This window comes from Schizosaccharomyces japonicus (genome assembly GCF_000149845.2).
Source record: "Schizosaccharomyces japonicus yFS275 unplaced genomic scaffold supercont5.3, whole genome shotgun sequence".
Lineage (NCBI taxonomy): Eukaryota > Fungi > Ascomycota > Schizosaccharomycetes > Schizosaccharomycetales > Schizosaccharomycetaceae > Schizosaccharomyces > Schizosaccharomyces japonicus.
Window position 1 is genome coordinate 83,795 of NW_011627862.1, and position 12,713 is coordinate 96,507.

At 39.8% G+C, this 12,713-nt stretch overlaps 5 protein-coding genes across 5 annotated transcripts; 4 read left to right on the forward strand and 1 right to left on the reverse strand.

The window, feature by feature from the left end:
• Positions 1-225: 225 nt before the first annotated feature.
• On the forward strand, positions 226-3,103 carry SJAG_05343 (transcription factor; the record flags this gene model as incomplete). Its single annotated transcript, XM_002175851.1, has 4 exons — positions 226-324; positions 421-451; positions 578-1,741; positions 1,896-3,103. 4 exons carry the CDS (start codon positions 226-228, stop codon positions 3,101-3,103), a joined length of 2,502 nt encoding a protein of 833 aa, XP_002175887.1.
• A 778-nt stretch (positions 3,104-3,881) lies between these two features.
• Positions 3,882-5,150, forward strand: SJAG_04810 (C-14 sterol reductase Erg24; the record flags this gene model as incomplete). The annotated part of the gene is made up of 1 exon (XM_002175850.1): positions 3,882-5,150. One exon carries the CDS (start codon positions 3,882-3,884, stop codon positions 5,148-5,150), a length of 1,269 nt encoding a protein of 422 aa, XP_002175886.1.
• Positions 5,151-5,436: 286 nt separating this feature from the next.
• SJAG_04809 (hypothetical protein) lies at positions 5,437-6,119 on the forward strand (the record flags this gene model as incomplete). The annotated part of the gene is made up of 2 exons (XM_002175849.1): positions 5,437-5,551; positions 5,626-6,119. The coding sequence occupies 2 exons, from the start codon at positions 5,437-5,439 to the stop codon at positions 6,117-6,119; spliced, it is 609 nt and encodes a 202-aa protein (XP_002175885.1).
• Positions 6,120-9,644: 3,525 nt separating this feature from the next.
• SJAG_04808 (hypothetical protein) lies at positions 9,645-11,051 on the forward strand. Its single transcript, XM_002175848.2, has one exon. It carries the CDS (start codon positions 9,969-9,971, stop codon positions 10,791-10,793), a length of 825 nt encoding a protein of 274 aa, XP_002175884.1. The 5' UTR covers positions 9,645-9,968; the 3' UTR covers positions 10,794-11,051.
• A 351-nt stretch (positions 11,052-11,402) lies between these two features.
• SJAG_04807 (hypothetical protein) lies at positions 11,403-12,193 on the reverse strand (the record flags this gene model as incomplete). The annotated part of the gene is made up of 2 exons (XM_002175847.2): positions 11,403-11,570; positions 11,630-12,193. 2 exons carry the CDS (start codon positions 12,191-12,193, stop codon positions 11,403-11,405), a joined length of 732 nt encoding a protein of 243 aa, XP_002175883.2.
• Positions 12,194-12,713: the final 520 nt, after the last annotated feature.

A 12,713-nucleotide genomic window follows, 5' to 3' on the forward strand; every position in this document is an offset into this window, starting at 1 on the left:
CTGACACATCGTACTGTTCACGTCAACTCTCCTACCATTTACCAATCGTGCTACCTGATGTTATTTCTGTGAAGTTGACGCATGGTTATTTATCGTCAATAGGTGTATAACGAAATTGTATGTTCTCTTCCTATCTTGGGAGCTCGTTTGCTAGTGTTTAACATTTTATTGCGCTTTTCACAGCAATTCGAAGATTCTAACGAATTCTTGTAGTTGACGTGCCCCATGTCCTCTTCCAACGATTCTTCATTGACACGAAGACAGCGGGTTCTGAAGGCCTGTGATGAATGTCATCGCAAAAAGGTGAAATGTGACGGTCAAAGGGTATGATTGCAATTGAGAGCGAATTGAAAAGGATGACAAGAATCATGAGATGAAAACAAGAACAGAACAGCTTTAATTAACTGCTGAAATGAGTAGCCATGTTCACACTGCGTAGCTTACAATTACGGTATGTTTGGGATTTCAAATTTGTAAAATACCATTTGCAATTGTGAGCTCTAGCATTTAATTGTGTCAAGGGCTTATGAGCCTTCATTTTCTTATTTTTCTCTGCTCTTTGTCTAACCCATTTCAGAATGTACATTTGGTCAACCGTTCAAACGGCTGCGAAACATGCCTGAAAAGTATGTTCAGTTTCTTGAGTTGCGGTTAAAGTTTCTTAGTCAATTGGCACAAGCGAAGCTTCCAAACTTTAAGCCAGGTGTTCCCGGTTCCGCGTCTTCAGCGCAGGGGAATGCTCGCAGTGCAAACGCACAAAAGAAGGTTAATGTTCGTGAACTCGAGACCCTGTTTGATCGTTACGGTCAGCTTAGTCTTCAAGACGATGGATCAGCAGACTTTCGAGGCAATTCATCGGGTTTTGTCTTTATGAAAAACATCCGTGACAACATCCATCGATTTCCAACACCTAAGGACGGCTCGAACGAGCATTTACCTTTTACAACTCCAAAGGTTACAGATGAGAAACCCTATCGTTATTTGCCCCCCATGCCAAGTGAAGACCTGTCTTCCGAAAAGACAATGCCTCATATACAATTGCCGTCGTACGAAGAGGCTAGAAACATGGTGAATTTGCTTTTCTTGAATGATCATTTTCTCGTACACTTTCACCATATACCAAGTTTCTTCTCACAGCTGAAAAAGTTCTATCAAACAGGATGCAAAGGTGGCAGTTTCCACAGTTTGTTGGTCTCAACTTTGTGCGTTGCTTACATGTATGTATCTTCAAGTGAAGACAGTTCATGTTTTCATCGTGCCTACGAATATTATGTTTACCTTCGGTGTACTTTTCAATGGGGTGATTGCTATTCAATTGAAGCTGTTCAAACGTTGTTGTCCATTTCATTGTTTGCATTGTTTAGTTCTCGTTTGTCTCAGGCGTACACTATAATTGACGATGCTCTGTTGTGCTGTCACGAACTAGGTCTACATCGTGAACTTCCCTCAGTTCCTCCTCAAGAAGCGCGTTTGTGTAAACGCATTTTCTGGTCAGTATATGTGATGGCTTCATACGTCAGTACGATTCTTGGATTGCCTTTCGGTATAGAAGATGAAGATATTGATCAAGGTTTGCCTACAGTGTTCGAAACAAATGTTTCGCTGGGCAACACACCACCGGTTCTAATCGCATCTGAAGCCATGAACCTCGATGTGTTTGTTCAGCATGTTTCACTTGCACGCATTCTCAGCCATTTTGTCCGCAAAGTGTATCCCATCGACATGGGTTCTGTACCGCGGGGTAGAGTCTCGTTGCCTTCTGTTCTGGAAATTAAGCGAAAGCTGGAGACGTGGTGGACGCTGTTGCCTTCTTATTTGAAAGTATCGGAGCTACCCAAATATGTTCCGAAATGGGTACAAAGCTGTGACCCTAGAACTAAAATTTCGTCAAGTAGAAATGATTTTCTATCGACCGTTTTTGCACTATATTGAGTCCGCAAACGAACAATCAACTGAAGAAGCAGATGAATCGCATATGTTTGCACTTAGCTGTGCTAAGTCTGCTGAGCGTGTTGTTGTTTTACTAAATGCGCTACTTGAATTAACACCCCCATCGAGGGTGTATAGCAATCTGTACGCTGGTTACTACAGTGTCATGACTCTTACATTATGTGCAACTTTCACTAAAACGAACGAAGTACTACATCACAGTTTTATTCAAAATGCAAAAACCGGATATGCTGCATTGAACACCATTTACCGAAATATTCCATATGGTTCAACAATTCTTGACGCGCTTAATGAAATGCTACAGGAATATGATTTCACAGCTCAAAGTCAGAGGAGTATTCGCGCCGACAATTTTGGGCACTCCAATGTGCACACACCTATCATGCCGGTCTCTGGAAACCAAAAGATGAATACGCATGTACAAAATTCTAGCTCACAAGCTCACGAATATCCTACTCCCATGCAACCATCTTACCCAGTTGAGTATGCTCCTATGGCAACACAGCTGACTAACTCTGTTCTTTCTCAACCACTTGTAAAGGCTTTTGATCCACTACCGCCTGGTAATTTACAACAGCTTCCAGGCTTCCAACCAACTTTTGGTTATGGGCCAAGAGTGCCCATGGCAAATGAAACGACCAATGCAGGTATACACGGGATAATACAGCCACCCACAAAGCCGTCCTCCAATGCATCTGGTTCCGTGCCAATTCCTCCTGCATCAACTTTGTTAGGTGCACAGCCAATGATGCCACCATATGGCAATAATATGTGGGAAATGGGTTACGCTGCTGATTATCCTCCTGCGTTTTCTGGTCGGCCACTTCAGGATGGACGATTACCCCCTTCAATTTCAGCAAATCCAGCATTTCCACTTTCCTCTATTCAACCATTTCCTCCGATGTTTGCTTTGCCTCAGAATATGCGCCAATATATGCATTATGGTTCTGAAGTGTACGCATCCCCAATGATGCCATATTCGATACAAACGTCATCTTCTGCGGCAACGACACAGAATGCTCCTCCATCTTCCATTTTAGCAAGTCCCACTTCTGCTAATGTTCAAACCAATAACAGCATCGGTTCAAGTAGCAACGGCAACAGCAGTGGACCTTTAAGCATCGATGCCACACATATGTTTCGCCGGTCGTAACATCAATTGAAGAGCATGATAGTATGCTGCAGTATCTAATGTTGTGGTAACGGTGTGCGCTTCGAGTGTCTGCGCACTTTTGTTTCCTCAAGTGAACTCCTAACGGATCTTTCTCTTTCTTTTGTTCTGACACATGTCATTTTCTAATTTTTTTTTTCTATTTTGTGTTGTACTGATGATCGCCGTCTACTTTTCATTGTTATTACTTTTCTCTGCTCGTTTTTATTTAGATTTACCGGTAATGTTTTGGACAACCTGTGGTTTGCTCCCTTTTCTTTTGGTTATCTTGTGTGTTTTTAAATTCTTATAGACGTTTTCTGCCGTGAAAAAAGTGAATTTCATTGTTCCTTTTCTGCTTTTCTATAACAACGGAATTGTTCAATTTGTTTTCTTTGATTTGCTAATAGTACCTATAATGCTGAGTTATTAATCAATGTCTGTGAAGAATTTCGTAGCCGTCTCAGAAAACGTGGAATCCTGTTTCTTACTTCTTTTAACACCTAAGTATGATTTCGCGTATGCGTAACACGTTTACCATGTGTATTTCACGTGGTCGCATGCGACAATTACAGCCGACTTATCAACCAATCAAAAGATGATAAATCGTAAGACTGCGCTGGACATACCCTGCCGCGACTTCCAGTCGCACGTACCCTTTACCAATACATACCTCTGGTTAACGAAAACAGCGCGGATTTTCCCACTGCAATTCAAGTTTTATGTGTATTTAAACACTGATTTTTGTTCTGTAACTCTTAAAGACCGAGTGCGTTTAACAATGACGGAAACGCAACGAAAGCCGTTTAAATACGAGTTTTTTGGCCCCATAGGTGCTGCTGGTGTCGTTTTATCGACTACTTTAGTGTCCTATGGTTTGTATTTTATGTGTAATGAAAATGGATGTCCATCCTGGAATTTAATGAGTATATGGAATGACATTCTCCAAACAAAGCTTTTTGATTGGAATGCTATGGTCATTTATTTGTGCTGGTTTGGGATGCTTGCTCTTCTTTGGTTTCTGCTACCCGGTAAATGGGTCCCTGGATCCCCCATTGATGAAAAAGGTACTCGGTTATTATACAAGATGAATGGATTCAAAAGCATGTTAGTGATTTTGTTTTTCATGTTTGGGTTCATCGCTGTGTACGGGCCACAAGCAATGGAGTTTGTATGGACGTATTATGTACCGTTATTAACTGCCTCGTACATATTTTCGGTTGTACTGTGCACTTACTGCTACCTGAGTTCCTTTGTTGGTCGAAAGCAATTGGCCAAGGGCGGCGTCTCTGGAAACGCCATTTACGACTGGTACATTGGTCGTGAGCTAAACCCTCGTTTGGGTTTGTTTGACCTTAAAGTGTTTTGCGAGCTTCGTCCCGGGCTTATTTTGTGGGTTGTTTTCGACATCGCGTTCGCTTGTCACCAAATAGTTCAATTTGGTCGCATAACTGACAGTATGGTACTGGTAGTTTTGTCTCACTCGTGGTATGTGGTCGATTCTCTGGTGAATGAAAGCGCTGTGTTGACAACAATGGATGTTACAACAGACGGGTTTGGCTACATGCTAAGTTTTGGTGACTTGGTATGGGTTCCGTTTACGTATTCCTTACAGGCCCGGTATCTTGCTTTTCACCCGGTGGATCTTGGTTTCTGGTGTTTATTGGGTATTGTTGGTTTGCAATTGATCGGCTATAGTATATTCCGTGGTGCCAATGGTCAGAAAAACAAATTCCGGACGAATCCCAATGATTCATCTGTGCAACATCTCAAGTACATCCAAACAAAACGTGGCACTAAGCTGCTTACAAGCGGCTGGTGGGGCATTGCTCGTCACATTAACTACTTTGGTGACTGGATCATGGCCTGGGCCTGGTGCCTACCTACGGGTTTTGGATCATTTATTCCCTATTTCTATGTTGCCTATTTTGCTGTCCTTCTTATTCACCGTGATATGCGTGATGAGGAAAAGTGTCAAGAGAAGTATGGCGAGGATTGGAATCGTTACTGTAAATTAGTCAAGTGGCATATCGTACCGGGAGTCTATTAAGCTTTCTCCTAGTCTGGCAGAATGTCAGACATAACTATATTGCTTAGCTTAAAGTGTTGTAACATTACTGAGAACGTTTTAAAATTCACAGGTAACTACATATTGGTTTTCGACAACTTATCTCACAATTATTCCACGCTAAATATTCACTGTTAAATGACCCATGTCTTTTTCCTTTTTCACGTTGTTCTTACACTGGTTAAGTCTTTCAACTCTTTCTTGTAATTATTGTACCCCTGCTCGACGCGTGTCTTTTCCTGAACCAGAAATTATTTACGCGTTTTATATGGCAATTGAAGCATTAAAGACCAAAAAACGCGCTCACTCAAGCTGCTTTGACTTCTTTGATGAGAAGCGTTTATATGGGACAGTTCTGCAACGTTCATCTGAAGTATTCGAAGGTATGTCGACTACGAATCACGTAAACGACGCGTTTACTTGTATCTGTCCTCCCGGTTTAATTACTAATCAACAGATGGAGAAGCATTAGCATCGTTGATTTGTACAGAATGGTTACCTGATCTTGTAGTTCGAGGAGAAAAACTGTTGACTGTTCAAGACTTGCACTACCTGCTCGTTAACTCCATGCCAGTGTTCAGTCAGCTTGACCCGCGTAGACAAGCGGAGGTGCTACGAAGTGCGTTGGAGATGTGGGGTTACATGTGGGGACTTAATGAGGAAAAAGACGATGAAATACGTGAACAAGGCTGCGGTGCTGAAGCTAGTCATGACGGAACTTTCAACTGCTCATCTCGGGCATCGCTTCGTGTTCTTGCTGATATTACCAATACAGTAGATAGCTTTTCTCCGGTTACTGTTGCGCCCGAGTATCCGATTTCTCCTACTAGCTCGTCTGAAACAGTGGAAGAAGTATTTTCTTGGATTGACCCAGACGAGGATGCAGAGGCCACAGAGGAAGAAGATTGGTCTGTTGCTGAGAGCATGATACGTTTATGTCAACCCAGGTAGTAAGCCCGATGTGTGTGAATTACTTTCGGTTAGATAATTTAATGTATGGCAAGATGATACTAATGTTGATAAACGATTGGAAGATTTAATTGCAATATAGCTATTATTATCACGTATCCTACACATTTAGTGAAGGTCCTGGCTTAAGTTAAGCTATCGGTTTGTAAATATCTGTTACGATTAAACGGCCGGAGTGTATATTAAACAATCCATCTCAAAACTTAATGTCTCTCTAAAGGCTAGTTTACTGCCATTACCGAGCTTTTAATGAAGGCAGAGTTACAAATTGTGAATGATCTTTTCTTTTCCTTTGTGCGATAAGAGGACATTGTACACACCGAAGTTAACAGACTAAATAGGTTTCTGTTACACCAGAAATTGGTCTTTGGTTTCCTTATCGTTTGTTAAGTCATTACGAAGACTTCTGGGATGCATATGAACGTCATTCGTGTAAGCCATATGGAATAGGTTCGAAAGAGTTGTTTTGTACGATTTAGGTTTAATGTCTATCAGTTTTGCTCAATTAGGGTCAGTACTTAATACTTATTTTCCTAGACTGAACGGACGCTGGGTTGCATGAGCATAGCCCTTCATTGAACCTGTGTTTAACTGAACCTACTTGCCCCAGCTCAAACTTGAGTTTTTTCTTATATGTCTAAAGCTCTCCCTCTCAATTACCTCAACAATACCTATCGTCTTATGTACTCGGTAATAGAATTTTAAGGTTTCGTTTACTGATAACTATAATTTATTGCGAAAAAACTCATTAATGCGTTGTTGATTTGTTTAGTATTTTCTAAGGATTAATTGGCTTTTACGAATAAAGTTACAACAGTTACGTTAAATAAATGAATTATTGTTGCCTTAAAAATCCGAAAAACTACTATCAACCATGGGATCCAGAACCAGCAGATATTGTACCCGCTTTAAAATTATTGACAATACATACGGTACAATACCACTAATGTTTCTTTTTTTATTTTTAATGAAGTACTACTGTAACTTACTCATATTGTCGCTAATTAGATAGTATAAATTACTAACTTACACAAAAGTGTCACCGTTCCATAAGGCTCTTTCAACAGTGCTAACCTCAGCTACTCACTTCTTTGATAGTCGTGGTTTACAGTAAATTTTCAAGCCTTTGGAGATAAGACTTGGATAAAATTATTCTTCTAAGTAGCTTATGAATGAGCAAGTAATTAATTGCTCAAGCTATGCCTCTCAAAAATAAAATATTATGCTCTAGTGTGCAAACCGTAGCTTAGGAAAATAAACGAGTATCACCAGTTGGGAATGCTGAGCAATCACATGAGAGTCATGAACGCATATTTAGTGGGTCCCATCCCCTTAAAATAGTCTGAACCGGTTGTGATTGCGCTTCACAGGGGGTTGCCGAGAAAATAGTATTTATTAATCGAATGAAATGAGAAGGATGAATCCTCCCCCAGATTTCGTAGCAGAATGAATTAATAAACTTATCCGTCAATTGCAGAGGGTTTCTCAAACAACAATACGCGGTTCATTTTTGACAGCAAGTATGGTGATAGTAAAACATGTCAACAGATGGGACTCTAAGGCTACAATGCATCAAATACATATTCAGCCAAATCCGATATGATGGCTTAACTTTTCCCTAAGTTGATAAACAATTTGCTCTTCTTCGTGTCACTCTGATGTTATTTCCCTTCGGTATTTCTATTCTGTTGACTCTCCTACTTGTGTGTTAAAACTTTACGGTAGTGCATGGCGGCATCCTTTTATGCATATGGAAAAATATGAGAGACTTAAAGGTCATAGAACGAAGTTAAAACTGCTTGGCCTTTAAAAAATATCGGAGGGAAATTAGATATTTGTTAATGCAGCAAATAAATCAAATTGAACTCAACTCTGCTTAAAGAAACATGTACCCACAAGAGTCGAACGAGCCTTTTCATTAAAAGACAGCGTAAATAGTGAACCCCAGGGAAAGTAGCTTTGACACTTCGTATTATGCTTAGTGTCTGTATTTTTCTCGCTGCATCTGACCAATCTGGAGGATTTTTTGGTGCATGCTAACGCTAAACCATCTTAATATAATAAGCAGTCCTTTCCATACTTTGGTACTATGTAGCACTTAATCAAAAAAGATATAGCAAAGAAAGTTAGAAAAGGTGGAGAGAGAGTAATTAGCCTGGCAGCACTTATCTGTTGCATATCGGAAGTGAGGTTTCGTTCATCAATAGACATTATGACCCAAACGCCATTCAATGCTGAAATCGTAAACCTTTCACGCCATAACTTCCACTCCCGTTACTGGTACTAACGGTTCTCCAATTCATATTGGAGTGACAAACCTCCCTTGGATTCAGCTACTCTAAATTGCAAACTATGAACGAATTACCATGCTTTCGTAACAAATTCTTGACCTTACCAAACTCTACTTGTGTTATCAAAAACAGGGCTCCGTATAAATTATGTGTGGAAGTGGGTTTACTAAAGAAGATCAGCATTATCAACAACGGAGTCCTTTCTCGTAAGTTCTACAGCTATACAATTATAATGTATCGTATCACGTCACGTCACTGTGAAAATTACAAATGTTCTTTTGAAGACGAGTGCAAAAGGGTGGCGATCCTCAAGACGAATTGTACCAATTCTACAAGCTACGAAAAGCCACTCTAAGTATTGAAATATTAATTGACTTAACTTGAACGCTATTTTCAAATAAGTTCAATTTATAGACTGTTCAAGCACGTAATGATGCACGATTAGTAGTGTCAGTCTTAATAATTAATTGCACTCAAGTAGTGCACAATTGCATAAAAGCTAGTACCTGCAATTTCGATATGAAAGGCTATCATCGATGATAGTTACATTAGTTTAAAATTACGGAAAACGTGATACCGCAATGAATTTATCATTTCAATATAGTATAATTTTAATATATTAAATTAAATATATAGCGAATTTTTATTTTGCTGTGGTTGAGCCACGAAGAAGACTTGGATTATGATTAGAAAGCAATGTTAGTTTTCGTAAGACTATTCTTATGACTTTGGTTCCTTAAAAACAGAATTTCTATCAGAGATTTTAATTGATGTTACAACGAACATCGCAAGCACGTTCAACTTAGACATGGATATGGTGAATGTTGTATATAGACAATTCGACTAATCTGATTTTCTCATGATGATGATAAAGAGCAATCTACACTTCTATGTTAAATCCTGTGTACATGACAAGGGTGTAGTTCAATAAAAGCCCACAAGCTTTAGTCTGAGAGTGTGGAAAACAACTCTGCTCACTAAGTGCAGTTTGAATTAACGATAAAAAATTATATATACAAGGAGGTATTTCATTTTACGGTTTTACAGTTTCTTCCTCATCACAATATGGCTTTGCATATGAGCGTTGCGAGCTCAGTGGTTCCATGGCGATGACACACGCACGGTAGCAAATTTAGGCAAGCGTATTCTTCTTACATTGAAGAGTGCCGCCTTATGAATGGCATGCACATTATCTATTGCTCCAAAATACAAGACTGTATTCTTAAAATATGGGGGTGTGTGCAATTGTTCCTATTTATTCTCCATGCCTCCGTCTCAGCTTGCAATGACTACATTTCCACGTACTTTTTATTGGCTCCATAAAATTAGCGATCATTAGGCTAAGGTTAACGCCACTATACTAAGCATCCAAATGTGTTTCCAAGCGTGATAAATTGAACAAAGAAAGAGGAGTGCGAGTATGACACCTGAAGGACACCTGAAGGACTCCTGAAATGCTCTAAATAGTCATAATAGTTGGTGCAATATTACCATTAGATGAAGATATAGAAGTGTAAGAGCCCAGAAGATTTGGTACATCATGAAGCTATTGAGTATTTCCCTTCAGTTGGTTTCGGCTCTTGTTTGCAGAGCTGTTACTGCTTCCTCTGGCGATTACGATGCTATCTTAAATGAAATTGTAAACAATGATAATAATTCCCCGTCTGGCGGTGAAGGACAAGTTACACTGTCTACCTTATCGGGCTTTTCTACTTTGTCGAGCCTTACCAAGCGCGATGCGGAGCCTTACTTCAAAGAACTCGATATGTATTCCTTTGACAATTATGAGAAGGTTGCCAAGGTTGGAGCCATGCTGAAACAGGCACAGTCTAATGAGATGTTGGGCGACGCCCTTTACCTTTACAATTTGATGGATCGTAACGGCTATCCACATAGTCTCGCGCTGAATGGCTCATCCGAACTTTTTGATGAGACATGCAACTTCCTTTACAAATATGGTTTAAACAGTACCGACTCTCTCGCTTCTACGGCGTCGAGTACCGACCTGATTAACTATTACAGGAATTTCAACATTTCCGCTTGTGACTCTGCTTTAGCATTGGACCATGACATGATTAGTTGCACCGGCCGTCATTTAACTAATTCGGCAAGCTGTAAATTTCTTTATGACCATATTGCCGATTACGGTGTTTTCCCAAAAAAACCCAGAAGTCTATGCGCTGAAGGCTGCTGTATTTCGTGGAGCGCACCAGCTAATATTACTCATACTTGGGCAAGGAATCAGCTTAAGGTGTGTCTTAACTATTGTTTGCGAACTACTGGAAGCTGTAAGTTAAAGGACGTAGTCTATGAGGACACTCATTTGAACTTTTGTGTTAGCAACAGAGGCAGAGGTTGCCATTAAGCGATCCTTCAGATTAGCGCATTGCTTGTGAAATGAAGCATGACACACCTTTGCCGTGTGTACAAGGAGATAGTATCCAAAGCCAATTAGTATTCTTATTCAATATGCAAAATAAGATGTTTGGCGTAACTCTTTTAGCATTCCATAACTTTCTTTTGCATGAATCAGCTTTGACCATTGCGAAATTATTACTGCCAATTACGGGGACAGCATAAATGAAAACATATCACCAGCTAACAGACCAAATTGTGAAACGAGGAAGCTCATAAAAAAAGGTTTCAAAAGTTTCAAAAGTTTCAGTGGTTTCAATGGTTCTCTCACCGCTGTCTGTTGAACCGTTCATAAAGACAAAGAGTAAGTACAAGAATAGTATCATAGTGTTAAACATAAATGTCAAGATACTATCTCAGCTTTTTGCGTTTACGAGATACGCAGAATATTTAATAGGAAACAGTCAACATGTTCGTCAAATGTAATACACTATATTTCAGCCATCTGAATGAATACCTATATCACTGAATGAATTATTATTAACGAGCGCATTTATCATTCAGGAATGTCTTCGAATAATCGGCAACAAATAAATCTTTCATAAATGAGGAAACCAAGTTAACAGCCAGTGCCTCTGTCACTAATACACACTTTCAGATGGTTGCCGTAATCAATTTTAAAGCCACTAACAGTATAACCAAGATCGGGAGCCAGACGATTGGCACAATGTATCAGAGTTTGTTGGGCATCTCTCTTAATTATCGATCCATCAGGAAATTCCATCTCCTGCACATCGGTAAGATCGACTGTAATGTAGCAACCCCACGCGGAGCTAACAAACTGACTCCTTCTTTCTTTTTGAATGAATAAGGAACATTAACGTCAATAATGTCAATCGCCTCCTGACAATTGTCGACTTGGGCATGATGGTTCCAACTGCAATGACGATCATCTCTCTTCGAAATGGTGGTATTATCAGTAACCGGAATAATAAAAGGAATAGCATCACTGGGAAGTGGGTAGCGGCCCAGCGTTTTGGCGGCGGTGAGCAGGTTGTTGTAGCGTTGAAACATTTCAGCGTCATTCTTTTCCGCAATGATTTCTTTAAGTGAATGCTCATACACCGATTCATAGGTATCATAGGGTTGATCGTATTGGAAGTACACCGTTGCCGCTCCATAATAGTCCTGACTGTGCACAAGATTCATCAAAACAGTCCAATTGGTGAGATAGACGCCAGTAGCGGGATAGTTCAAATCGACAAAAATGCTATCATAAGGTGGACCAAGAATATCCAATCCAGTGTTACTAGGAGGAATATTGAACACGTAGGGGGATGTGGCGTTTGCCCCAACTGAATGTACGAAAACAGTGCTTACGAGCGTCGTGAATAAAAGGCTCGTGAGCATCTTGCTGACACGGAGTTCATCAATAAAAACTCAAAGGGGCAATATATGTGTCCGATGTTGTTTAATAAACTAAAGGTGAGCTGCAATAGTATCCAAAATACGAAAGTCACGCTTCATTCCTTTCAATCTAAGGGGCCTAACCACTTCTGTACATTGTTTAAACAATTAATCACTTAGTACGAAAGAGCAACATTTTGCCCCAGACTAATTTAATTTACGATAGGTATGTTATCTATCAGAATTTATAATGAAGTTCGCTTGTGAGTAAATATAAAATTGTAATTCTCAAATGAAGATTCACAATACATTAATAGCAAAAACTCATCATAATTGTTATCGGGTATTTATGCGTTAGAGGATCCGAATTGTCAAAAAGTAGTGGTTCGCTTATTCGCGATGTTATGTACTTTATTATTAAAAAAGCGATCGCAGCGCTTGCGCGAAAGGCAAACGTTCGCGTAGCATCTTAACACGTTTTATAATAGAGGCAAATTGTTATGATATAATTGATTTATTTTCA